The following is a 25,391-nucleotide window of genomic DNA, read 5'->3' on the forward strand; positions in this document are numbered from 1 at the left end:
TTTAAAAAAATAAAAATAAACCTTTATACAATAGATATAATGATCCATATCCTATAACAAATAAAGGGTCAGTGAATAATACATCTGTTGGCTTTAATAGTGAGTTTGCCATAAGATGGCTAATGCCATCTCCACCTGTACAGTCGCAAGCAGTTACAAGTGTTAGGTGCAAGAAATTCATGGGCATTTCTAGGGGGGCATAGGGGTGCCCTCACCTGAGGCAGCGCTGTTGCTGCCACGCGGCCTCTTCATTTCGCTTTCCGGATACCCAGAATGGCACAGACAGCCAGTATCTCTGTTGCCAAAGTGCTCAGAGCATCTAGAGCAGGGGTGGCCAATAAGCAGCCCTTCAGCTGTTGAACTACACATAACAGCATGCCCTGCCACAGTTTTAGCATGACAAAATTGCTAGTCTGTGGCTGGGGGTGCCGCCGGCAAAGTAAAGACCACCCTGTGGCAGGGTATGCTGGGATGTGTAATTCTACAACAGCTGGAGTGCCACTTATTGACCACCCCTGGTCTAGAGAATGACTCTGCCACCAACGTAAATATGGCACCTGTGCCTCTGGTATGGGGCTGGATACATCCTGTGATGTGTGCATCTCTGCATATAAGTTACTTTATGCTATTTTTATGTACTGCTTTTTTAAAGCTTCATTTTTATGCATATTCAGCCAACACAGCATCAGTGATATGAGTTTGTATAATTTTTGTTGCACAAACAAGTGTAAGTTCAGCTATACTTCAGAGTGTGCCTCCAAATTTTTTATGTAAATCCCATGGTCTCTCCATGTGAGGCCACTTGGGGTTACTTCCTAGTCTTCTTGGTAATTGATTCAGCTGCTCCATGGTAGGCATTACTGTTAGATTTATGATAACAGGATTCAAGTTTGCATCGGCTCTGTTACTCAAAATAGAGGGCCCCTTTAAAAAGAAGGGGGAAAAGTAAAGCAAAAGACCAAGTGTGTCACATTTTGTATCCATATTCACAGGAGAAGTAGTCCATCTTAAATTCAGGACCTGTAACACTCAGCATGTGATAGCAGGCACATAACAGAGGGGCTGCTCTGGGCAGCCCTTTGAAGAGCTTTTTTGAGAAGAAAAGTGAAGACTTCAAGGGCTGCAGCTGTGTGTACATGTCTAGTGACATTCTCTGCTGCAGCTCCATCTCTCCCCAGCGGCGCTGTACACTCCCGCGCCCTGGTTGCCGGGTACCTACAGCAGGAGGCTCCGGTTTCCTTCTGGTCAGGCACACACGAAGGGGGCTCTCCAGGATCGCGTGGCCGCGCTTCGGGAGGTGGTGAGTGGGTCCCGCTCGCAGGACCCGTACTTTATCGCGGGCCGCACGCTCTGGCGGTGGACACAGTGGCAGTACAGGCGATCCCACTAGATCACCAGGGCATGGGTGCAGGTCAGGTTTTCTCTTAAAACCTTTTTGTATGTAGCCCGCAGTACCAGGTGGTTTTGCCAGCAGAGGGGATAAGGCTTAGGCCTGGAGGCCCCCCCCCCCCCCTGCGCCATTTCCAGTAAATGTTCCTGCCCTGGAGCTGCATATGTATCTCTCCCTCACTCCCTGTCAGTGTTTGGGCGCCATTTCTCTCAGCTACACTGTTCCTGGGACTGCTTGGGCAAATCCTCCTTTGTAAAGCCGACTGGTTGTCAGCGCTGTGACTTTACATGACACTTAAGTATTCTACATGTCAATTAGACAATGTTAGTTAAGAGAGTGCATTTAGTCGGGGTTCTCTGGTACAAGTACCCTGTGATATAACACTGCACAGTAAGAACTGGATGTATATCTATTGACTACATAGCTATATAAGCTGGTCCAGTGCAGTATTATTGTTAGTAATAACCTCCGCATTGTTTACATGTGACTATATGTGTGTGCATTAGCTTGCTGAGTGGTTTCCATTTCGTGTCTCTCACTCAACTTGCTATCCCTATATTCTATAACCTAAGGTGGCTTGGTGTGTCAGGTTTTATAATTATATAGGATTTTCACAAGATATACTTTAATACGTATTTTTCTCTGTGATTTTATTCACCATATCTCTGTTGTATCTTTGCTTGCGCTGACTACACTGCGCAGGGGTTTGGGCAAGAGGTATTGTGCTGCTGACAATCATACGGTGTTACATGATACTGCAAGTTATATCATGTCTGCTTCTGAAGGTAACGGTTCTAAGGCTGAACACACTGCCGGTGTTGCTGAAGCCACATAACCCTATGAGGAGACTATAGCAGCTGTGGGCTCTGGTTCTGGGGGCTCCTTGCCCCGCAGTGGGACTGTGGCAACGGGGGTACATAATGACCCACCATGGGCTACTTTCTCCACGCTTCTACATACGCTAGTTACTAAACTAACATCCCCTATGGGGACCTCCTATGCCGGTGCAACCGTATGTGGTCCCCGCAGCTAACCCGCCGTGGGCGGATAATTTATCTGCTAAATTGAAGAAATTGAACCAGTCCTTGACTACTAAAAAGTCTGACCCTCGCTCGCCTAAGACCAAGGGGTCCTCTAAGCAAGCTCTTATCTCCTCACAATCCACTGCTGTCACTGACACCTCGTCTGATGAAGATGGCGCTTACACTGACCCCACAGATTCTGACATAGATACTGCTGATGGGGAGGGTAGTTCACATGTGGATGTTCCTGATCTTTTGGAGGCTATTAAATTGATTTTACAGATTACGGATGATTCCGAGGCATCCGTCCCTCCTAAGAAACCAGATAGGTTCAAGCGTCAGAAGGTGGTTAAACAAGTTTTACCTCACTCTGACCACCTAGTGGATATACGTCAGGAACTCTGGGGAAACCCGGGAAAGAAGTTTGTGCCTCAGAAGAAGATGCTGGCTCGCTATCCCCTCGCGCCAGAGCTGTCTAAAAATTGGGAAACGCCTCCTCCAGTAGACTCGCATGTGGCTAGGATGTTGGTTTCCTCAGCTCTACCTGTCACTACCGTCACATCTCTAAAAGAGCCTACGGATAAACGTGTGGAGGGTTGTCTGAAAGCGATTTATACCCTCATGGGTGCTGCACAAAGGCCCACTATTGCAGCAACATGGGCTGCAGAGGCTATTGAAGCATGGGCCCTAGAGTTGGAAGCTGAAATCTCTTCTGACCATGCTAGACAATGCTTGTCATATATTGTCACAGCTTCTCACTATATTAAAGAGGCGGCTTCTAATGCCGGTATTCTAGCAGCCAAGGCCTCTATTACATCAGTCCTGGCTCGCCGGATATTGTGGCTGAGATCCTGGTCTGTTGATCTGGACTCTAGAAAAACCCTAGAGGTACTCCCTTTCAAGGGAGATATTCTGTTTGGGGAGGACTTAAATAAGATAGGCAGTTTTGGCAGTAGCCAAGTCAGCCACTATCTGCCAAGTACCGCTCCTTCTGTGTCGAAGGCTAAAGGTACTTCCTTTCGCCCTTTTCGTCCTTCAGGAAAAGCAAAAGGTCAGGCGTACAACAAGCAGGCCCGCACTTCCAAACCTGGTAAGCCGAAGCCCAAAAGAGCCTGGGCTGCCTGTCAGCCAGCTTCCAAGACTGATAAGCCTACCGCATGACGGGGCGGGCCTCCCCCTGGGGGATCCCTGGGTGAGGGGCTGGCTTCTAGGGTATACCCAGGAATGGTTGAAGACCACTTCAGATGCCTGGGTACGGGAAGTCGTCACTCGAGGTTACGCCATAGCCTTCAAAAACCGTCCCCCTCATCGATTTTGCCTGACAGACGTCCCGTTGGACCAGACAGGCAAACGCTCTACATTCTTTGGTACAGACCCTCCTGGATACAGGAGTCGTAGTACAGGTGCCTCTTGCTCAGAGGGGCCGGGGGTACTATTCTCCGCTGTTTCTAGTCCCGAAACCGAATGGGTCCTCTCGGCCCATTCTCAATCTCAAGGCATTGAACAGGTTTGTGAAAGTTTCCAAGTTCCTTATGGAAACCCTTCACTCTATAGTTCTGGCCTTGGAACCTGGGGATTACATGGTCTCCCTGGACATACAGGATGCTTACCTGCATATTCCTATAGCAGTGTCACATCCGCAATACCTGAGGTTTGCGATTGGCAACCTCTATTACCAGTTTCGGGCGTTACCTTTTGGTTTAACAACTGCTCCGCGAGTCTTCACCAAAGTTATGGCGGTGATGACGGTGGTACTCCGCCATCAAGGGGTCAGGATCCTGCCATATCTGGACGACTTGTTAATCCTGGCAAATTCCCCAGAACTTCTCCTACGTCATCTGGATATGACTGTCCGGTTTCTACAAGCCCACGGGTGGCTCATCAACTGGAAGAAATCCTCCCTAGTCCCTGCTCAGAGCATGGTGCACCTGGGGGCGCTATTGGACACTCACAACCAGCGGTTGTTCTTGTCTCAGGAGAAAGTCCTGAAGCTTCAGGACAGGATTGCTTCCTTTCGCGTCCGCAAGTGTCGATACATTTGGCGATGCAGGTGCTGGGCCTCATGGTATCAGCATTCGGCATGGTGGAGTATGCTCAATTCCATTCTCGCCCCCTCCAGAGGCTGATTCTAGCCAAGAGGGATGGCCTGCCTCACCGGATCAGGTCTCACATGATCTCATTGACTCCGGAGGTCCGTCTGTCACTGCACTGGTGGCTCCAGGACCAACAATTGTGCAGGAGCCGTCCCTTCTGGATATCCGACTGGGTCCTGTTGATGACAGATGCCAGACTAAGAGGTTGGGGCGCGGTGCTGGATCAACACTCCCTTCAGGGTCGGTGGGCCAAGGAGGAATCTCTCCTCTCGATCAACATGCTGGAATTGCGGGCGGTCTTCAATGCGTTGAACCTGGCCCAGCATTTAATTCAGAACCGTCCTGTTCAAGTACAGTCGGACAACGCCACCACACTGGCTTACATAAATCATCAAGGCGGCATTCGTTTGGCAATGAAGGAAGTCTCACAGATTCTACAATGGGCGTCCATATCGGCAATATTCATTCCGGGGGTCCTGAATTGGGAAGCGGACTTTCTCAGTCATCAGGAGGACACACTGGAGAGTGGGGCCTCCATCCAGAAGTGTTTCAACTCCTAGTGGAAAAGTGGTGCCTTCCAGACGTAGATCTGTTGGCGTCTCGACACAATCACAAGGTTCCGGTCTTCGGAGCAAGGAAGAGGGATCCTCAAGCAGCATTCGTGGATGCCGCTGGCGGTGCCGTGGAGGTTTCGGCTGCCGTACATGTTCCTTCCGGTGTCACTCCTGCCCAGGGTAATTCGGAAGTTCAAGCAAGAAAGAGGAATTCTGCTTCTCATAGCTCCAGCGTGGCCCAGACGGCACTGGTTCTCAGACATGCAGGGCCTATCGTCAGAGCGTCCACTTCTACTTCCACAACGCCCAGACCTCCTCGTTCAGGGCCCCTGTGTCTACCAGGACCTAGCCCGGCTGTCTTTGACGGCGTGGCTCTTGAAGCTTCCGTTTTGAGGGCTAAAGGGTTTTCTGAGGCGGTCATTTAAACTATGTTGCGGGCCCGGAAACCGGCTTCGGCTCGGATTTACTATAGGGTCTGGCATTCTTACTTTGTTTGGTGCGCATCTAACAATTATGACGCTTCCAAGTTTAGTATAGCCAAGTTGTTGGCCTTTCTTCAGCAGGGCCTGGACTTAGGCCTGCGTCTGGCCTCCCTCAAGGTTCAAATATCTGCCTTGTCGGTGTGGTTTCAGAGAAAGATTGCGACCTTACCTGATGTGCATACCTTTACTCAGGGTGTGTTGCATATCCAATTCCTTATGTCCAGCCTGTGGCTCCTTGGGACTTGTCGGTGGTTTTGGAGGCGTTACAAGAGTCTCCGTTTGAACATCTTGGTTCAGCTGATCTTAAGTGGCTTTCCCTCAAGGTGGGGTTTCTGCTGGCTATTGCTTCAGCTAGAAGAGTGTCAGATTTGGGTTCCTTGTCTTGTAGTTTCCCATATCTGATATTTCACCGTGACCGGGAGGTTCTTAGGACTCGTCCCGGTTATTTACCTAAGGTGGTTTCTTCGTTCCACCTTAATCAGAAGATTGTGGTACCGGCCTTTGTCTCTCCTAACCTGTCTCCCAAAGAGCGGTCTTTGGATGTGGTACGGGCTCTCCGTATCTATGTGAAGAGAACTGCTTCTGTTAGGAAATCTGATTCTCTCTTTATTCTGTTTGGGTTTCACAAACGGGGCTGGCCTGCTCACGAGCACACTTTGGCCAGATGGATTAGAATGATGATTGCACATCCTTATGTGAGGGCTGGTCTGCCAGCTCCTGCTCACATTACGGCCCATTCTACTCGGTCTGTTGGACCTTCTTGGGCGGGCCGATGTGGTGCGACCCTTGAACAGTTGTGCAAGGCGGCTACGTGGTCCTCGGTGAACACGTTCATTAGGTTCTATGCCTTTGATACTGCTGCTTCCCAGGATGCTTCCTTTGGACGCCAGGTTCTGGTGCCCGCTACAGTGCGTCCCCTCCCATAAGGAACTGCTTTAGGACATCCCCTATGTCTATCCTTGTGGAGCCCAGTGTACCTCGCAGCAGAAAACAAGTTTTATGGTAAGAACTTACCTTTGCTAAAACTATTTCTGCAAGGTACACTGGGCTTCACAAGATGCCCACCCTGACGCACTTAGCGTCTTTGGGTTGGTATGGCATTAGCCGCTAACACTTCTCCTGTCGTGAGAGTGTGGTGTATGTGGCTACTAACCGTTGTCGTCTCTTTTCCTGCTACTGCATTGGGCTGGTTAACTAAAAACTGAGCTCCTGTGCAGGGAGGCGGGGTTATATAGGAGGCGGTGCTATGCATCTTGGGAACAGTCAAAGCTTTTGAGCCTGTTGGTGCCTCGGATCAAGATCCTACTCTACACCCCTATGTCTATCCTTGTGGAGCCCAGTGTACCTCATTCTGCAGTTAACAAAAAATAAACTCTTGTATATACTGGAGAAAAATATAATGTTTGGCTTTCCACGTCATACGAGGTGGTCTGTGAAGTGAAGGAAGAGCATTGTCCAGTTCAGCCTTCAACTGAATTAAACCATTTTTGCTGACTAGCTGTACTATACCAGTCCCGTGTATGATATATTAAATAACAACATTGAAGTTGTGGAGGCTTAAACAGGCTTGAACAAGTCCATCACTATTGAGTATTATATAATTAGAAATGAATCAGGATGCTTCAATGACTAGCTTGATTTGTTTAATATGTCTGCGAATAGAATCCAGACTGGTAATTTCCTCTCTCTCTTCCAGGCCTGTTTATTAAGATGCACTGTGAATTAAATAATCAAATGCTTTTCTCCTTTGTAATATGTGCAGGCAAGGTTTAATCTTCCATTCCACAGCAATCCAAGATCTTTTATCAATAAGGCAATGGGGGTATACATTAGTTTACCATTTTCCAAAAACCTACTCAATGGCTGCTTTCCAGTACATACACAAACTCTCTCGGGAGAGTGCTGCAGATTGCTGCTTTCCTCACTAGACAGCTGTTTTCTCAGACCGCTGGTTCCTGTCTGGGTTTTTTTTTTTCTGGCGGATTTAAACCATCAGATTTACTGAAGGGAAAATCACTGCAAAACCCCACATTTTACTAAATATTACAATACACACACCAGTCACACATTTTTAATGACTGTACACAATGGACTTATTATTATTATTATTATTATTATTCTTTATTTATATGGCGTCACAAGGGTTCCACAGCGCCCAATTACAGAGTACATAAACAAATAATCAAAACAGAAAAACGGCAACGTACAGTTGAAGACAATATAGGACAAGTACAGGGTAAATAAACATAGCTTCATCAGCAGATGACACTGGAATAAGTATCAGGTGGCAGAAAACTGCTGGATTTGGTGCAGTTGAAGATTATTAATGTAAGAAAAGGATAAGCACATGAGGGAAGAGGGCCCTTCTCGTGAGCGCTTACATTCTAAAGGTGAGGGGTAGACAGACAGAGGTGACACAGATGGGTTACACAGAGCTGCAAATGTAGCTGCAGTTTGACAAACGGCCAGAATAAAACATGTGGCTGTGAGCGATGAGGCGTTAATCCTGCATGGTGCGTGCACTGCCTGTCCATTCAGAGCATAAGAGGAGGCACAATAGTAATTTATAGATTAAGGGGAGGAAACCATTTTCTTATGGAGAAAATTTCATTTTATGACTATATTAGGCAAAGCAAATTAATGTATGTGATTTTATATTTAGAGAACGATGTCGATTAAATATTTTTAAGGGGGCATTATTACTAAATAGTTAAATTGTGTGGCAATAGTAATTTTTTATGTCAATACTTATTTTCTCTGACGTCCTAGTGGATGCTGGGAACTCCGTAAGGACCATGGGTAATAGACGGGCTCCGCAGGAGACTGGGCACTCTAAAAGAAAGATTAGGTACTATCTGGTGTGCACTGGCTCCTCCCTCTATGCCCCTCCTCCAGACCTCAGTTAGAATCTGTGCCCGGCCAGAGCTGGGTGCTCCTAGTGGGCTCTCCTGAGCTTGCTAGAAAAGAAAGTATTTGTTAGGTTTTTTATTTTCAGTGAGATCTGCTGGCAACAGACTCACTGCTACGAGGGACTGAGGGGAGAGAAGCAAACCTACCTGCTTGCAGCTAGCTTGTGCTTCTAAGGCTACTGGACACCATTAGCTTCAGAGGGTTCAAACACAGGGCCCGACCTCGATCGTCCGTTCCCGGAGCCGCGCCGCCGTCCCCCTTGCAGAACCAGAAGACAGAAGAAAAGACGAAAACGGCGGCTGAAGACTCCTGTCTTCATTAAGGTAGCGCACAGCACTGCAGCTGTGCGCCATTGCTCCCACAGCACACCACACACTCCGGTCACTGTTGGGTGCAGGGCGCAGGGGGGGGCGCCCTGGGTAGCGATTATAATACCTTTTGGCACAAAATGCACATAATACAGTTTATAAAACTGTATATGTGCAAAAAAAACCGCCATTAACATTATACAAAACGCGGGAGAAGCCCGCCGCTGAGGGGGCGGGGCCTTCTTCCTTAGCACACCAGCGCCATTTTCTCTTCACAGCTCCGCTGGAAGGACGCTCCCCAGGCTCTCCCTTGCAGTATCCAATACAACAAGGGTAAAAAATAGAGGGGGGGCACATAAATGTAGGCGCAAATGTGATAATAAGCAGCTATTGGGGAAAATCACTCTTTTTAGTGTAAATCCCTGTGTTCTATAGCGCTGTGGTGTGTGCTAGCATACTCTCTCTCTGTCTCCCCAAAGAACTTTGTGGGGTCCTGTCCTCAGTCAGAGCATTCCCTGTGTGTGTGCGGTGTGTCGGTACGGCTGTGTCGACATGTTTGATGAGGAGGGTTACGTGGAGGCGGAGCAGGAGCCGATAAGTGTGGTGTCGCCCCCGACGGGGCCGACACCGGAGTGGATGGATACGTGGAAGGTATTAACCGACAGTGTCAACTCCTTACATAAAAGGTTCGATGACGCAGCAGCCTTGGGACAGCCGGGATCCCAGCCCGCGCCTGCCCAGGCGTCTCAGAGGCCATCAGGGGCTCATAAACGCCCGCTAGCTCAGATGGCAGACACAGATGTCGACACGGAGTCTGACTCCAGTGTAGATGAGGATGAGACAAATGTACAGTCCACAAGGGCCATCCGATGCATGATTACGGCAATGAAAAATGTATTGCACATTTCTGACATTAACCCGGTTACCACCAAAAAGGGTATTATGTTTGGGGAGAAAAAGCAGCCAGTGACTTTTCCCCCATCTGATGAGATAAATGAATTGTGTGAAGAAGCGTGGTGTTCCCCTGATAAGAAACTAGTGATTTCTAAGAGGTTACTGATGGCGTACCCTTTCCCGGCAACGGATAGGTTACGTTGGGAAACATCCCCTAGGGTGGACAAGGCGCTCACACGCTTATCAAAAAAGGTGGCACTGCCGTCTCAGGATACGGCCGCCCTAAAGGAGCCAGCGGATAGAAAGCATGAGGCTATCCTGAAGTCTGTATATACACACTCAGGTACTATACTGAGACCTGCTATTGCTTCAGCATGGATGTGTAGTGCTGCAGCAGCATGGTCTGATACCCTGTCAGACAACATTGATTCCCTCGACAGGGATACTATTTTGCTAACCATTGAACATATAAAGGACGTCGAGATATATATATATATATATATATATATATATATATATGGGATGCACAGAGGGACATTTGCCGGCTGGCATCTAGAATTAATGCAATGTCCATTTCTGCCAGGAGAGTATTATGGACTCGGCAGTGGACAGGTGATGCTGATTCTAAAAGGCACATTGAGGTTTTGCCTTATAAGGGTGAGGAATTGTTTGGGGACGGTCTCTCGGACCTCGTATCCACAGCAACTGCTTGGATGTCGACTTTTTTTACCTCAGGTTCCCTCACAGCCTAAGAAAGCACCGTATTATCAAGTACAGTCCTTTCGGCCTCAGAAAGGCAAGCGGGTCAGAGGTGCATCCTTTCTGCCCAGAGGCAGGGGTAGAGGAAAGAAGCTGCACCAGTTCCCAGGAACAAAAATCCTCCCCTGCTTCCACTAAGTCCACCGCATGACGCTGGGGCTCCACAGGCGGAGCCAGGTGCGGTGGGGGCGCGTCTCCAGAACTTCAGCAACCAGTGGATTCGCTCACAGGTGGATCTCTGGGTTGTACAAGTTATATCTCAGGGATACAAGCTGGAGTTCGAGGCGACTCCCCCTCGCTGTTACCTTAAATCAGCCTTGCCAGCTGCTCCCAGGGAAAGGGAGGTAGTTCAAAATGGAATCGCTCAGGGTGGTTATTGTAAGCCTGGAAGAGGGGGATTTTATGGTGTCCCTGGACATCAAGGATGCTTACTTGCATGTCCCCATTTACCCACCTCACCAGGAGTACCTCAGGTTTGTGGTACAGGACTGTCATTACCAATTCCAGACGTTGCCGTTTGGTCTGTCCACGGCACCGAGAGTATTTACCAAGGTAATGGCCGAAATGATGATACTCCTTCGGAAGAAAGGAGTTATAATTATCCCGTACTTGGACGATCTCCTTATAAAGGCGAGGTCCAAAGAGCAGTTGTTAGTCAGCGTAGCACTATCTCAGGAAGTGTTGCAACAGCACGGCTGGATTCTGAATATCCCAAAGTCGCAGCTGATTCCTGCGATGCGTCTGCTCTTCTTGGGCATGATTCTGGACACAGAACAGAAGAAGGTGTTTCTCCCGGGGGAGAAGGCCCAGGAATGGTCATCTCTGGTCAGCGACCTCCGGAAACCAAAACAGGTGTTGGTGCATCATTGCACGCGAGTCCTGGGAAAGATGGTGGCTTCTTACGAAGCAATTCCCTTCGGCAGATTCCATGCAAGTATCTTTCAGTGGGATCTGTTAGACAAATGGTCCGGATCGCATCTTCAGATGCGTCGGTTGACCACCCTGTCCCCGAGGGCCAGGGTGTCTCTGTTGTGGTGGCTGCAGAGTGCTCATCTTCTGCGGGGGCCGCAGATTCGGCATACAGGACTGGTTCCTGGTGACCACGGATGCAAGCCTCCGATGATGGGGGGCAGTCCCTCAGGGAAGGAACTTCCAAGGACAGTGGTCAAGTCAGGAGACTTCACTACACATAAATATACTGGAACTAAGGGCCATTTACAACGCCCTGAGTCAAGCAGAGCCCCTGCTTCAAAACCAACCGGTGCTGATTCAGTCAGACAACATCACGGCGGTCGCCCATGTAAACCGCCAGGGCGGCACAAGAAGCAGGATGGCGATGGCAGAAGCCACAAGGATTCTTCGATGGGCGGAGAATCACGTCTTAGCACTGTCAGCAGTGTTCATTCCGGGAGTGGACAACTGGGAAGCAGACTTCCTCAGCAGGCACGACCTCCACCCGGGAGAGTGGGGACTTCATCCAGAAGTCTTCACACTGATTGTAAATCGTTGGGAACGGCCACAGGTGGACATGATAGCGTCCCGCCTCAACAAAAAGCTAAAAAGATATTGCGCCAGGTCAAGGGACCCTCAGGCGATAGCTGTGGACGCCCTAGTGACACCGTGGGTGTACCAGTCGGTTTATGTGTTCCCTCCTCTTCCTCTCATACCCAAGGTACTGAGGATAATAAGAAAGAGAGGAGTAAGAACCAGTGGCGGATCCAGGGGGGGGCACTCGGGCCCGTGCCCACCCTGTCATTTGTGACCCCCCCTTCCCGGTGCCGGCGCCGCCACACAGGGAGATGACGGGCGCCCGCTGAGATTGTGTTACCAGCGGGCGCTCGTCTCCCTGCACAGCGGCAGCCGGAGGCAGGAGCTCAGTACTGAGCTCCGGCTTCCGGCGCGGTGACTGTGCGCCGTCCGTTATGGGAGAGACGTCAGTCATGACGTCTCTCTCATTGTGCTGACTGAGGAGCGGACGCCCAGGGAGGACTGCAGCGGCGCGGGAACGGAGCTCGGTAAGTATGTTTTTTTTCTTCCTTAATGCAGCGGGGGCATCTACTGGGGGCAAACTACGGGGGACATTACTACTGGAGGGCATCAACAAGGGGCATTACTGCTGGGGGGGTAACTACTGGTGGCATTATAACTGGGGGGCATCTACTGGGGGCATCACTACTGAGGGGTCATCTATTGGGAGCAGCTACTGGGGGACATTTTTACTGGGGGCCATCTACTGGGGGCATTACTACAGGGGGTCATCTATTGGGGCAAACTCGTAGGGGGCATTATTACTGGGGGGTCATCTATTGGGGGCAGCTACTGGGGCATTATTACTGGGGGGCATCTACTGGGGGCATTACTACTGGGGGGTCATCTATTGGGGGCAGCTACTGGGGGACATTTTTACTGGGGGCATTATTACTGGGGGGCATCTACTGGGGGGTCATCTATTGGGGGCAAACTCCTAAGTTGGCATTACTACTGGAGGACATTATTACTGGGGGGCATCTAATGGGGGCAAACTGCTGTGGGACATTATTACTGGGTGGCATCTACTGGGGGACTATTACTGGGGGCCAACTACAAAGGTGCTAACTACTAGCGGCGTAACTACAGGGGCATTACTACTTGGGGGCTAAACTACAGGGGGGCCAAACTACTGGGGGCTTAACTACAGGGGCCAAACTACTGGGGGATAACTACAGGGGCCAAACTACTGGGGGCATTACTACTGAAGGCTAAGCTACAAGGGGGCATAACTACAGGGACTAAACTACAATGGGGCAAACTACAGGGGGGCATTACTACTGGTGGCTAAACTACTGGGGGCATTACCACTGGGAGGCTAAACTAAAAGGGGGGGTAAACTACTGGGGTCATGACTGCAGGGGAATTACCACTGGGGGCATAATGACTGGGGGCATTACTACAGGCAACATTACTACTAAGGGCAATACGGGCATTGCAAAAGGGACACCACTACTATGGGGTCTATATAAGGGACACTACCAGTACAGTGGACATTGCATAATGAGCGCTACAACTGTGGGCTTTGTATAAGAAGCGCCACCTCACATGCACCGAAGCCGCACGCAAATGTACTTGCCCCTTCCATGGTGCCCCCCCTATCATTTTCTTCTGGATTCGCCCCTGGTAAGAACTATACTCATCGTTCCGGATTGGCCAAGAAGAACTTGGTACCCAGAACTAAAAGAAATGATCTCAGAGGACCCATGGCCTCTGCCTCTCCGACGGGACCTGCTACAGCAGGGGCCCTGTCTGTTCCAAGACTTACCGCGGCTGCGTTTGACGGCATGGCGGTTGAACGCCAGATCCTAACGGAAAAGGGCATTCCAGATGAAGTGATTCCTACGCTGATAAAAGCTAGGAAGGATGTGACAGCAAAACATTATCACCGCATATGGCGAAAATATGTTGCTTGGTGTGAGGCCAGGAAGGCCCCAACGGAGGAATTCCAGCTGGGTCGATTTCTGCACTTCCTACAGTCGGGGGTGACTATGGGCCTAAAATTGGGATCCATAAAGGTCCAGATTTCGTCCCTGTCTATTTTCTTTCAAAAAGAACTGGCTTCACTGCCTGAAGTTCAGACGTTTGTTAAGGGAGAGCTCCATATTCAGCCCCCTGTTGTGCCTCCAGTGGCACCTTGGGATCTTAACGTTGTGTTGGATTTCCTGAAATCCCATTGGTTTGAGCCACTTAAGACCGTGGAGTTAAAGTATCTCACGTGGAAGGTGGTCATGCTGTTGGCCTTGGCTTCAGCTAGGCGTGTGTCAGAATTGGCGGCTTTGTCATGTAAAAGCCCATATCTGATCTTCCATATGGACAGAGCAGAATTGAGGACTCGTCCCCAATTTCTCCCAAAGGTGGTATCAGCGTTTCATTTGAACCAACCTATTGTGGTGCCTGCGGCTACTCGGGACTTGGAGGATTCCAAGTTGCTGGACGTAGTCCGGGCCCTGAAAATTTATGTTTCCAGGACGGCTAGAGTCAGAAAAACTGACTCGCTATTTATCCTGCATGCACCCAACAAGCTGGGTGCTCCTGCTTCAAAGCAGACTATTGCTCGCTGGATCTGTAGTACGATTCAGATAGCACATTCTGCGGCTGAACTGCCGCATCCTAAATCAGTAAAAGCCCATTCCACAAGGAAGGTGGGCTCTTCTTGGGCGGCTGCCCGAGGGGTCTCGGCTTTACAGCTTTGCCGAGCTGCTACTTGGTCGGGTTCAAACACGTTTGCTAAATTCTACAAGTTTGATACCCTGGCTGAGGAGGACCTTGAGTTTGCTCATTCGGTGCTGCAGAGTCGTCCGCACTCTCCCGCCCGTTTGGGAGCTTTGGTATAATCCCCATGGTCCTTACGGAGTTCCCAGCATCCACTAGGACGTCAGAGAAAATAAGCATTTACTCACCGGTAATTCTATTTCTCGTAGTCCGTAGTGGATGCTGGGCGCCTGTCCCAAGTGCGGACTCTCTGCAATACATGTATATAGTTATTGCTTAACTTAAGGGTTATTGTTATGAGCCATCTTTTGAATGAGGCTCAGTTTTTTGTTCATACTGTTAACTGGGTATAGTTATCACGAGTTGTACAGTGTGATTGGTGTGGCTGGTATGAGTCTTACCCTGGATTCCAAATCCTTTCCTTGTTGTGTCAGCTCTTTCGGGCACAGTTTTGCTTCTTTACAGTTTCCCTAACTGAGGTCTGGAGGAGGGGCATAGAGGGAGGAGCCAGTGCACACCAGATAGTACCTAATCTTTCTTTTAGCGTGCCCAGTCTCTTGCGGAGCCCGTCTATTCCCCATGGTCCTTATGGAGTTCCCAGCATCCACTACGGACTACGAGAAATAGAATTACCGGTGAGTAAATTCTTATTTTATGTTACTATTAATGTATAGGCCCATGAAATACGTAGTATTGCCATCTCATAATGTACCCCATTTACGCATTCAGGAGATCACTGCAGCTTGCCCCTTTCCTAAGGCACCGTGGCTTACTGCTTTCCCAATGTGATGCGCACACAGTCTCATTAGGGCACCGTAGCTTACCAGTTTCCCAATACCACTCATAGGAGAACACTGCATCTGGCTGCCTGTGTAATAATAGAGACACACACACACACACACACACACACACACACACACACACACACACACACACACACACACACACACACACACACACACACACACACACACACACACACACACTTTTAAAGGAGTGTTGTAGAATGCCTCTGCCCCATACTTGCCTACCTGACCCTCTCCATGAGGGAGAAATTGCTCTGTTCCTGGACTTTCCTGGTAATGTATGATTGCCATCACCTGTGGTGAGCTAGCTAATTGATAAGAAAGGTGTTTCACCACAGGGGATGGCAATCATACATTACCAGGAAAGTCCAGGACTAGAGCATTTTCTCTCTCATGGATAGGGTCAGGTAGGAAAGTATGCTCTGCCCTAATCCTGTTTATATAGGCTTGCCATACAATCCATTTAATGTGGGACACACAGATTTACACAGATGTTTTGGTTGGCCAAATTGAAGCCTGCATATCACCTGGTTTTAATTAGCCACAGAACCTATGTAAATCATAAGTGTCCCAGATTAAAGAGATATTATGGCAAGCCTATGGGGGTCATTCCGAGTTGTTCGCTCGCTAGCTGCTTTTAGCAGCATTGCATACGCTAGGCCGCCGCCCTCTGGGAGTGTATCTTAGTTTAGCAGAATAGCGAACGAAAGATTAGCAGAATTGCGAATAGAAAATTCTTAGCAGTTTCTGAGTAGCTCGAGACTTACTCCCACACTGCGATCAGCTCAGCCCGTTTTGTTCCTGGTTTGACGTCACAAACACGCCCTGCGTTCGGCCAGCCACTCCCCCGTTTCTCCAGACACTCCCGCGTTTTATCCTGGCACGCCTGCGTTTTTCCGCACACTCCCAGAAAACGGTCAGTTTCCGCCCAGAAACACCCACTTCCTGTCAATCACACTCCGATCACTTCAACAATGGAAATTCTTAGTTCGGACGTGAGTAAATCTACTAAGTTTTTAGCAAAAATAGTTAGCGCATGCGCACTGCGTACCATGCACATGCGCATTTTCGCCTTAATCGCTCCGTTGCGAAAATCGGCAACGAGCGAACAACTCTGAATGACCCCCAATGTACGATGCTGTATCTGCATACGAGCTGCTACGCTACGTAGAATTTCCTATGCTGATACAGGTGCGGTCACAAACAGAATACAGGCAATTAGGCATGCCACATATCCTTTTAATCAGCACAGTCTATTTGTGAGTCTTGCATAGCAATACGAATAAGACGCATTTTCAACAACAAAAAAACGCCCAACACTAACAGAGTTGCACAGGCCCTGTCCGCTCACTCATGCCAGGCATTTCCTGCTGAATGGTATATTGAGGCAAGATGTATGAGGACACATCTGTATATTCTGTTCATCCCAGTTTCGCTGCTTCTTAAATGATTCTTTAACTTTGTTTTATTTAACCTATATGTCATCTGACATATTAATTCCCTAGTTGAAGGTAACTACAGTATGTGGTTTTGGTTTTATTTTATTTTTTTTGTATTAAATATAACAAAACTTCACAATATTTTAAGATTGCACAATGTTCACAGCATTTGTCTTTTTTTTTTGTGTTCCCTCTGTTCAGTACAACAGGCATATTTCTTCTTTTTGCCAGCAGATGTTACCATTGCTGGTACTACAGATATCTGTGTCGGCTGAATTCTTTGCTGGCAAATTGGCAGTACTCTGCACAACGTATAAGTGTAAGCTTAACCCTAGATCCAGCTGGTCTTGCAGAACCTTGGGCAGGAAATATGCAGAATGTGTATGCTTCAGCCCACTCACCAATAGAGATTTTTGGTGCTTGTACTATTCTACCTTCTGAAGAACAAGCAGTGAGCAAGCTCCTCCATCCCAGAATCCCCCTCCACCTATCTGACAAAAAAAAAAAAAAAAAAGACTTTTCCATAAGGGCTGGAACATGTATTATGTCATTTGTGTTCACTCTTTTATAATGATTATGTTTGCTGACAATGGAATTACTATTTTAGGTAATGTTTTCCTCACTCCCTCTAAAGCTCTAGTAATGGTGAAAAGATGCTTCTCAATTTCAAAGAAGCAAGATATCATCATATAAATTTGTACATGAATCATACAAACAGCCAATACAGTATATCAGGAAGAACACAAATACCAAAAAAGAGACATCCAAACTTTGTTAAAGATAAATAAGCAGACCTAAAGACCTACGGTCACACAAATCGATAACCAATCCGAGCATGGGTAGTGTCAGTGGGCCAAACCTGAGGGCACACAGCCCACCCTCAGACACATTGAAGGCTACAATAGAGGCCAAACGTATAAAGTAACAACACGATATAAAGATATACATGTGGCGTATCTAAAGTTAATCAGCGGAGGCAAGATCCACAGGCATCAAGTATGGTATTGACATGCAACAGGTGTTTAGTGAGCTGGAGGACAGAGCAGGTGCTGTGAGACATCTCTTGTCTCATTCCTCCGCTGCCATCTACTTATGTATAGCGCACAGTTAATCTGGTTCTCCGCAGAGCAATGACTCATTTTTGGCAGGGTTACAGTGCGTGTGGTCTTGAAAAATGGCCATGTCCACAGGCAAAGTTAATGGAGCTTTTAACAGAGAGGTTCTGTGTTTTGTACGGAAATCTTAAGAAAAAGCAAAAACATTTTTTTAGTACAATATAAACAGTGCACCTATTATGTTCTCATGAGAATCTATGCTCCCTTTGTCACTGCTAACAACTTGTTATCCATGCATTCAGTTGAGTGAGGATAATGGATCTGTTATAGAGAGAGGAACGCTAGAGTGTCCCCACCCTTACCTGAGACCAGTATACATTCAGAATGTCCACATGGGGGGTAATTCCAAGTTCATCACAGCAGGATTTTTGATAGCAATTGGGCAAAACCATGTGCACTGCAGGGGAGGCAGATGTAACATGTGCAGAGAAAGTTAGATGTGGGTGGGTTATTTTATTTCTGTGCAGGGTAAATACTGGCTGCTTTATTTTTACACTGTAATTTAGATTGCAGTTTGAACACACCCCACCCAAATCTAACTCTCTCTGCACATGTTAAATCTGCCCCCCTGCAGTGCACATGGTTTTGCCCAATTGCTAGCAAAAATACTGCTGCGATCAACTTGGAATTACCCCCATGGACGGGAGTTTGACACTCAACATCTCCACAATGAAAGCATGTCCGCATGACCTAATAATTTCAGCTGATTTTAGGGTTGGGCCAGAGTTACCGAAACTCCGCCATTACAGTCCAGGTTTTAAGGATATCCATGCTTGAGCACAGGTGATTTAATTAGTACCTCATTCACAGTCAATTTGATTTAACCATCTGGACTCGGGCATTGATATCCTTAAAACCTGGGCTGTAATGGCAGAGGTTGGGAACACTGGGTTAGGCTGTAGTTATGGTTAGTTAATACCCCTATAGAAAACCGCATTGTTGGCATTGTGAGTGTTGACTTTTTATACCACACTGACTGCTGCACTCTCAGCTGAGCACAATTCATATTCATTGTCTTCATTCCTTGCAGTTTCTCCACCACGGTCTGTAATCCTGGATTTTTCATATGTGAATGTATTGGATTATACAGTAGTGGTGGGACTTAGAGAGCTACTGCATGAGTTCCAGTCCCAGGGACTGTCTCTGTTGTTCTTAGGATTGCAGGTAAGTGTGCTCACAGTATGAGGGTAAATCTAAATACTGTGTTATTATTTTTTTCATACATCCTTTTTTTTTTTTTTTTTTTTTATCCTTTTGTAGCCTGATCATCTCCGGATTTTATTGGCAGCTGATTTAAAAGGATTTCAGCGAATCCAGAGAGTCGTAACAGGTAAGATTTGACATTTTAAAGCTATGGAGTAATGAAAAAGAAGTATTTTAATGTTTGATAGAGGTGAAATGTGCTTTGTTTAAATTTTTTTGGGTGTCTGGATAGGACTTTTTTTTTATTGAAAAAGCATCTATAAAAAAAAATGTATAGATACTTGGCAGATAATTCACACACACAGTACAGACAGTGTATTTTGAATATTGATATGCTCAATGTTCCTTATTGATTTTCGTCATATGTTACATGGATGTCTCTGTCATTTTTTGCCAGTTGCTCTTCTTCAATGGAGTTCTGATTAATATCCGTGACCTTTTTTTTTTTTTTTTTTTTCCCTTCTGTGCTCAAATTTTTATGGTTTGCTGCTCACTGTACTGCTCTGTTATCTAATATTTTTAATAAAAACTACTCTATTAAAAAAAAAAACAAAAAAAAACATACATCTACAGGGTTGCTCCCGCTATGCTGCCCTACTTCTGACAGTATGGCTGACACATCCTCTCAGACTTGGATGAATAATAATTTCCATATAACCTGGAGAACAGTACATGGGTTGCACTAAGACATGCTAGGCCTGCGTCCCCAAATCCTCACAGGTTAGACAATGTGTGATAAAATAACAACAACTTGGGTGCATTCCCTGGTGTGTTAGCACAGCATATTATTTGTTTCTTGTATCCTTTAAATGCATTCCATCCAGTAAAGACTGAGGGAGATTTATCAAAGCTTCGAGAGAGCTAAAGTGAAGAAAGAAAGTACCAACCAATCGGCATCTAACTGCCATTTCACAGTCTGTGTTTGAATATTGAAAGTTAGTAGGTGATTGGTTGAAACTTTGGGGTCTATTTACTAAGCTGTGGACGGAGATAAAGTACCAGACAATCAGCTCCTAATTGTCATTTTTCAAACCAAGCCTGTGACATGGCAATTAGGGGCTGATTGGTTGGTACTTTATCTCCATCCAAAGCTTAGTAAATAGACCCCTAAATATCCAAACTTTGATAAATCTTGACCTATGTTTCACATAGAGGGTTGTCAGTTGTGTGAAGTGTGTGCTGCCTAAATTTACATTTTTCTCTTTAAAATTGTATTTAAAATATTGAAAGTAGCTGTACTTGAAATACAATTACAACAGGTGACAGTAGGAAATATGAACTTTGTTGTTGTGCTCCTCCAGCAGGGGATCAGTATGAAGAAGAAAGCAGGCAACCATTGCTCCAAAATGCCTCTAAAGACCTATCTAGACCTGAAGAGCTAGAACACTAAGTAAGTAGCAATGCCCAAAAGTTGCAGATGTTCTGAAAATGCATCTTTCAACTGAGCCCCTTTTGAAACGGTTACATTATAGTGCTTGTAATCATAGAGAGGGAGTCTCGGTGGTTACACTAGGGAGTATATTTACTAAAGTGCAGGTCTATAGAAGTGGAGATATTGCATATAGTAATACTGTAGCTGAAGAAGCTAAGAGGCTATCCCGGGAGAGGGATTATTGCCCTGGGATCATTTTTATAAATTCATGGGGTCTGGACAGGAGAGTCGCTAATACAGCTTAGTGGGGAGGGTGGTTAATACATTGGGGTGTAAAAATATTGACATTTCTCTTTATTAGTAAATTAATATTCAAAAAAAGAATTCTGTAACAAATTTAGCAGTAGAAAAGAAATCTAAAATACAATAAAGACGCATTAAGGAAAACATTGAAAAAAATATTTTAAAGTAAATTTAGGGCCAGTAAACCTAGCAAGGGAATTTTATACCTCCTTGGATTTTTCTCCTCCCCTTCCCCCTTCTCTCTCTCTCTCTCTCTCTCCTTATCTTTCTTTGGGGTCAATCCAATTGGCTGCAATATTATCGCAGCTGCGCGGCAGTGGCCGCACTTTATGGCGTCCCAAATTCCCACAAAATTGCTCGCCACCCCATAGAAGTCTGAGCAGTTTTGTGCAAGTTGGTCGCGACCGTGAAGCGTGCAAGATTTGGGTGCCGTTGCCGACATTTAAATGCCTTTGCAACGGCATTTCGCACCCTTTGAAGGTAATTGGATTGACCCCTTTGTCTCTCTCTCAAACGCTCTTATTCTCTAAGTTTTATGTGTTTCTTTTCCCCCTCCTGCTGTCATGCAGCGGATCCAGTCCACCCCAGTTCCACTACTTTCATGACCTTGTTTAACGGTCACGCAATACCCTTCCTAAGTCCCATGAATGTAGATCCTACTTTCCCAGCATGTAAAGGGAAATCGGAGCAACCTGCTATGTTGAGAAATGCCCTTTACCTTCTAGTACACCAGTGGAAATGGGCGATTGCAACAACCACATGAACCCACTCTGTTTCGGGTCTTTACATTGCACAGTTCTGAATTTGTCTTAAAATTTGTAACCATGCCACTAAATAACATTGGTGTTACACTGGTGCAAATATTTTACATCTTGACTGAAATTTCGATATTTAGTGGGTTTAGCAATGTGTTCTAATACAGCAAATATTTGTGTTCCATGGACAGCAAGAGGTGCCCGATGGAGAGATCAGTGCAAGTCTATTTGCAGAGTTTAAAATAGATGTATACCACGCTTGCCGCTTAATACCATCAGGTTATCACCTCCACCTGTCGAATGTATAGTCACACAGTACTGTATGGTAATGGTAGCACTACTGTTGTTGAGGTGATAATATAACCAGTATTTGCGATCTCAAATCTTAGCCAAACTAGAACCTTGACCGATAAACGACAAGAAGAGAGAACGAAAAGGCACAATTCTGAGGAGTAAACCACTATGTATAAATTATAGGTCTTACACACAAGTACTGTATCTCCTTTATCACTGCATATCAAAAGGCCACAACGTGTCTTCCACGTCCAATTCTCATGTGAATAGGCCTCAAAAAAAGGAAAAGGTGCTCCTCATAGTGTAATAGACTCAATGTATTATACAGTATATAGGTTAAAACAACATGTTCCACCATGGGCTGGTTAGTACTTGCCAGATTGCTGGAGACCCTTGAAGCTTAAAATTCCTGATGTAAACTACTGGTCCCCCATCCCAGTTATGAATAAGGAGCTCCCATGTAATAAATAAGGAGGTCCAAGGCAGGATTTTCAAGCTCTGGTCCAACTACTGACCGTCTCACCAACACGTTTCAAATGTAAGGAGTCTTTTTTTTTTTTTTTTTTTTTTTTTTTAAAGGTGTATGTACAAGGTGGAAGCTGCCCTTATTTATACTCGGGGGACTAAAGAGGGGGCATCTACAGTACTCCCTTTTTGGTACTTGCCCTAGTTTACAATAAAAACAAATTAACATCTTACATAAATAGAAAATTGTATAAATATATAACAATAATCCATATAAATTTATAATTACATATATAACTATATAAAACATCCATTAAATAAACCGTTTCATGGATTCTGCCATGCCATGCGTTCCACCTGGTGGAACGCATGACTTCCAGTTTCAGGATTTTAGACATACAGTGCCCACTGTCTGTATTAAAGCTTATAGAGAAAACAACAAAGTGGTGCAATCCAGTAATAAAAACTGGAGTGATTGACTTTAGGGGGCCCGGTTAGTGGGCTAGTAAGTCCGTGTGCCCTGACCTGCATCCCTTCTGGATGCCATGGCTACCATATCGTCGTTAGTAAGAAATACTTTCATTCTTCAGCCTTTATTTTTCCACTATAGATACGTTTTATATACTAGATACCGTTACTAATGTATTAGTATAAAATGGGCATAACTGAGCTGTAACGCCGCATTCTCATGTAGGCCATACTCACTGAAGGCATAACAAAATTGCAGATTATGCATAAGTGCAAATGCGCTTGTTTTCAGATGTATTTTTGCGCATAATAGAGGGCTGGTGCAGGTGGTCACTGATAAAGATAACTGATAGCAAACAGTGTAGGAATAGGGATGGTTTTGCTGCAGAGATGCTCAGAACTTTGATTACAAGGGATTGTACGTATTTAGATTTGTGCTCAAATGCGGGAACTGTCTTCATAACTTGTGTTCAACTCTACAATAAGGACAAAGACTATTTCATTTATTTTTTATCTTTCACTTCTTTTAAGGCTTGGAGAAGTACTGAAGAGGAAGTATAACATATACAGGAATCTTGAAAAATGTCTGCTGCTATGGACTCTACATTCTACATCACTTGCAGTGATGACGACGACATCCCCTAAGGTTCTGTGTCTACATAACAATGTGCAAACAAAAAGTCAGACAGCTAAATGACCCAACCACCAAGGGAAGGAGGAACGCATATGCATTGCTTATTGTGATTACATCATGGGAAATTTTGTCAAAACAGGAAAACACAAGATGATTATGGCGTAAAGACTACATTTGTTTTGTAAATATTTTTTCGTTCATGCATATTGCATCAGAGCTTTGTGTATATTTGTACTGGATTTTTTACTTTTTACAATATCTGTAAACTTGAGGATACTCTTGGCTATTGATGATCTAATGTAATAACATTAACTTTTTTTTTTTTTTAAACTAAAACAATAGAATAAATGTCCATCCCAGGGCTTGGTAATGGTTCCGTCGTATACCTGCCTCTTCAGTCCATATGGTGCAGCTGACATTACCAAAAGTGGAGGTAATATTCCAGAATTAGTGATCTAAAAATAATCTGTATCACTAATTATTAGTGATTTATATGTCCGTTTACTAGTTACCAAAGGCAAATCAATAATTTTTCATTGCAAAATCGGTGCAATTACCAAATTAACAGTGTTAACCAGGGACAGACTGGGGGTCTGAAGCATCATGTGCAAGGCTTCTTTGCCAGATCGGCCAATCAGGCCCTTCTGTCATTTGACAGAAGTGTCAGATGGCCAGTCCAGCCCCGGTGTTAACTATATAGAATGGGGGAGTTTATGAAAGATTGATTTAGTAAATCATTGTGGAAATCTCTGAAATGTTTGCACGTGTTTTCAGACATGAGTGTTTCAGAAACAGAGAGATAAAGAAATAAGTAAAATTGATTTCAATGATGGTTCCATCATCTACACTACACTTTATAAGAGACAACTATCTATAATGACGTATTGGCAGATATTTTAATGTTCAATAAATGTCACATGCAAATCTGCCCATTTAGTATGTCTTCTGTGTGATCGGATTGTTCACCAGCATTAGAAAGTTGGGAAAGGCTGGAACAGTTACAACGGAGGTTTCTATTTGTCTATTTGTTGTGCTTGCGGCTTATAATGTGCCCCATGATAGATGTCTGTTTACATTTATAATTTGAACCAAAAATAGACTAGGATACATCTATAAATGACTCACCTTGCTAATGTGATAAACAAAGAATCCCGCCTCTCCTTGCTAAGGGGATTTGACCATATTATGCAGACTGCATGTCTGGCCGCCTCTTATCTGTATTGTGCTGCTGGTGGGTGTAGTATGGTATGCCGGCGGTCGGGGCTCCCGGCGACCAGCATCCCGGCGCCGGAATCTCTACAGCCGGCATACCGACAGCTGGGCGAGCGCAAATGCGCCCCTTGCGGGCTCGCTGCGATCGCCACGGTGCGGGCATGGTGGTGCTATCTATTCTTCCTCCAGGGGGGTTGTGGACCCCCAAGAGGGAGGAGAACTGTTGGTATGCCGGCGGTCGGGATTCCGGCGCCAGTATGCTGGTCGCCGGGAGCATGGGCGCCGGCAAAGTGAAGACCACCCCTGCTGGCGCTGGTTGAAAACTCTGCATTGTGCCGAATAGAAGGTCATGTTAAGACGATGTGGACTTCAATGGCAAATAAGATGATCAAGTTTAGTCAGATTCTCTGTTTTACTGTATGTCTCACAGCCCGTCACCCATTGCCTTACCTTTCATTGGGGCAATAGGTAAAGATGAGCAGGGCATAAAGCAGAAAATGAGCTGTGACTAATGGCAAAAAGTTGAAAACAACCCACATGAAGGATCGGGCGTGTCACATGTAATGGCTTGTAGAGCCACATGTACCTCATTAATACCCTCTGCCTCTAAACTCCTTACCCTTACATCATCACTTGGTCTCTCCCAATGGACCTTCGCAACCTCCTATGCG

The 25,391-nt window shown here is 46.1% G+C and overlaps 1 protein-coding gene across 6 annotated transcripts in view; it reads left to right on the top strand.

The window, feature by feature from the left end:
* Nucleotides 1–24,436, top strand: part of SLC26A11 (solute carrier family 26 member 11) — an 83,719-nt gene extending 59,283 nt beyond the window's left edge. For 5 of the 6 annotated variants that reach the window (XM_063960757.1, XM_063960756.1, XM_063960755.1 and 2 more), the window contains exons 16-19: nucleotides 19,045–19,178; nucleotides 19,275–19,344; nucleotides 20,519–20,607; nucleotides 23,406–24,436. In XM_063960757.1, coding sequence (XP_063816827.1) covers nucleotides 19,045–19,178; nucleotides 19,275–19,344; nucleotides 20,519–20,607 — 293 coding nt within the window. In that variant the 3' untranslated portion in view covers nucleotides 23,406–24,436. Of the gene's footprint in view, nucleotides 1–19,044; nucleotides 19,179–19,274; nucleotides 19,345–20,518; nucleotides 20,608–23,405 lie in introns of those variants that run through there. The other variant, XR_010243868.1, reaches the window with a different exon arrangement.
* Nucleotides 24,437–25,391: the final 955 nt, after the last annotated feature.

The sequence above is a fragment of the Pseudophryne corroboree genome, chromosome 3 (genome assembly GCF_028390025.1).
Source record: "Pseudophryne corroboree isolate aPseCor3 chromosome 3, aPseCor3.hap2, whole genome shotgun sequence".
NCBI lineage: Eukaryota > Metazoa > Chordata > Amphibia > Anura > Myobatrachidae > Pseudophryne > Pseudophryne corroboree.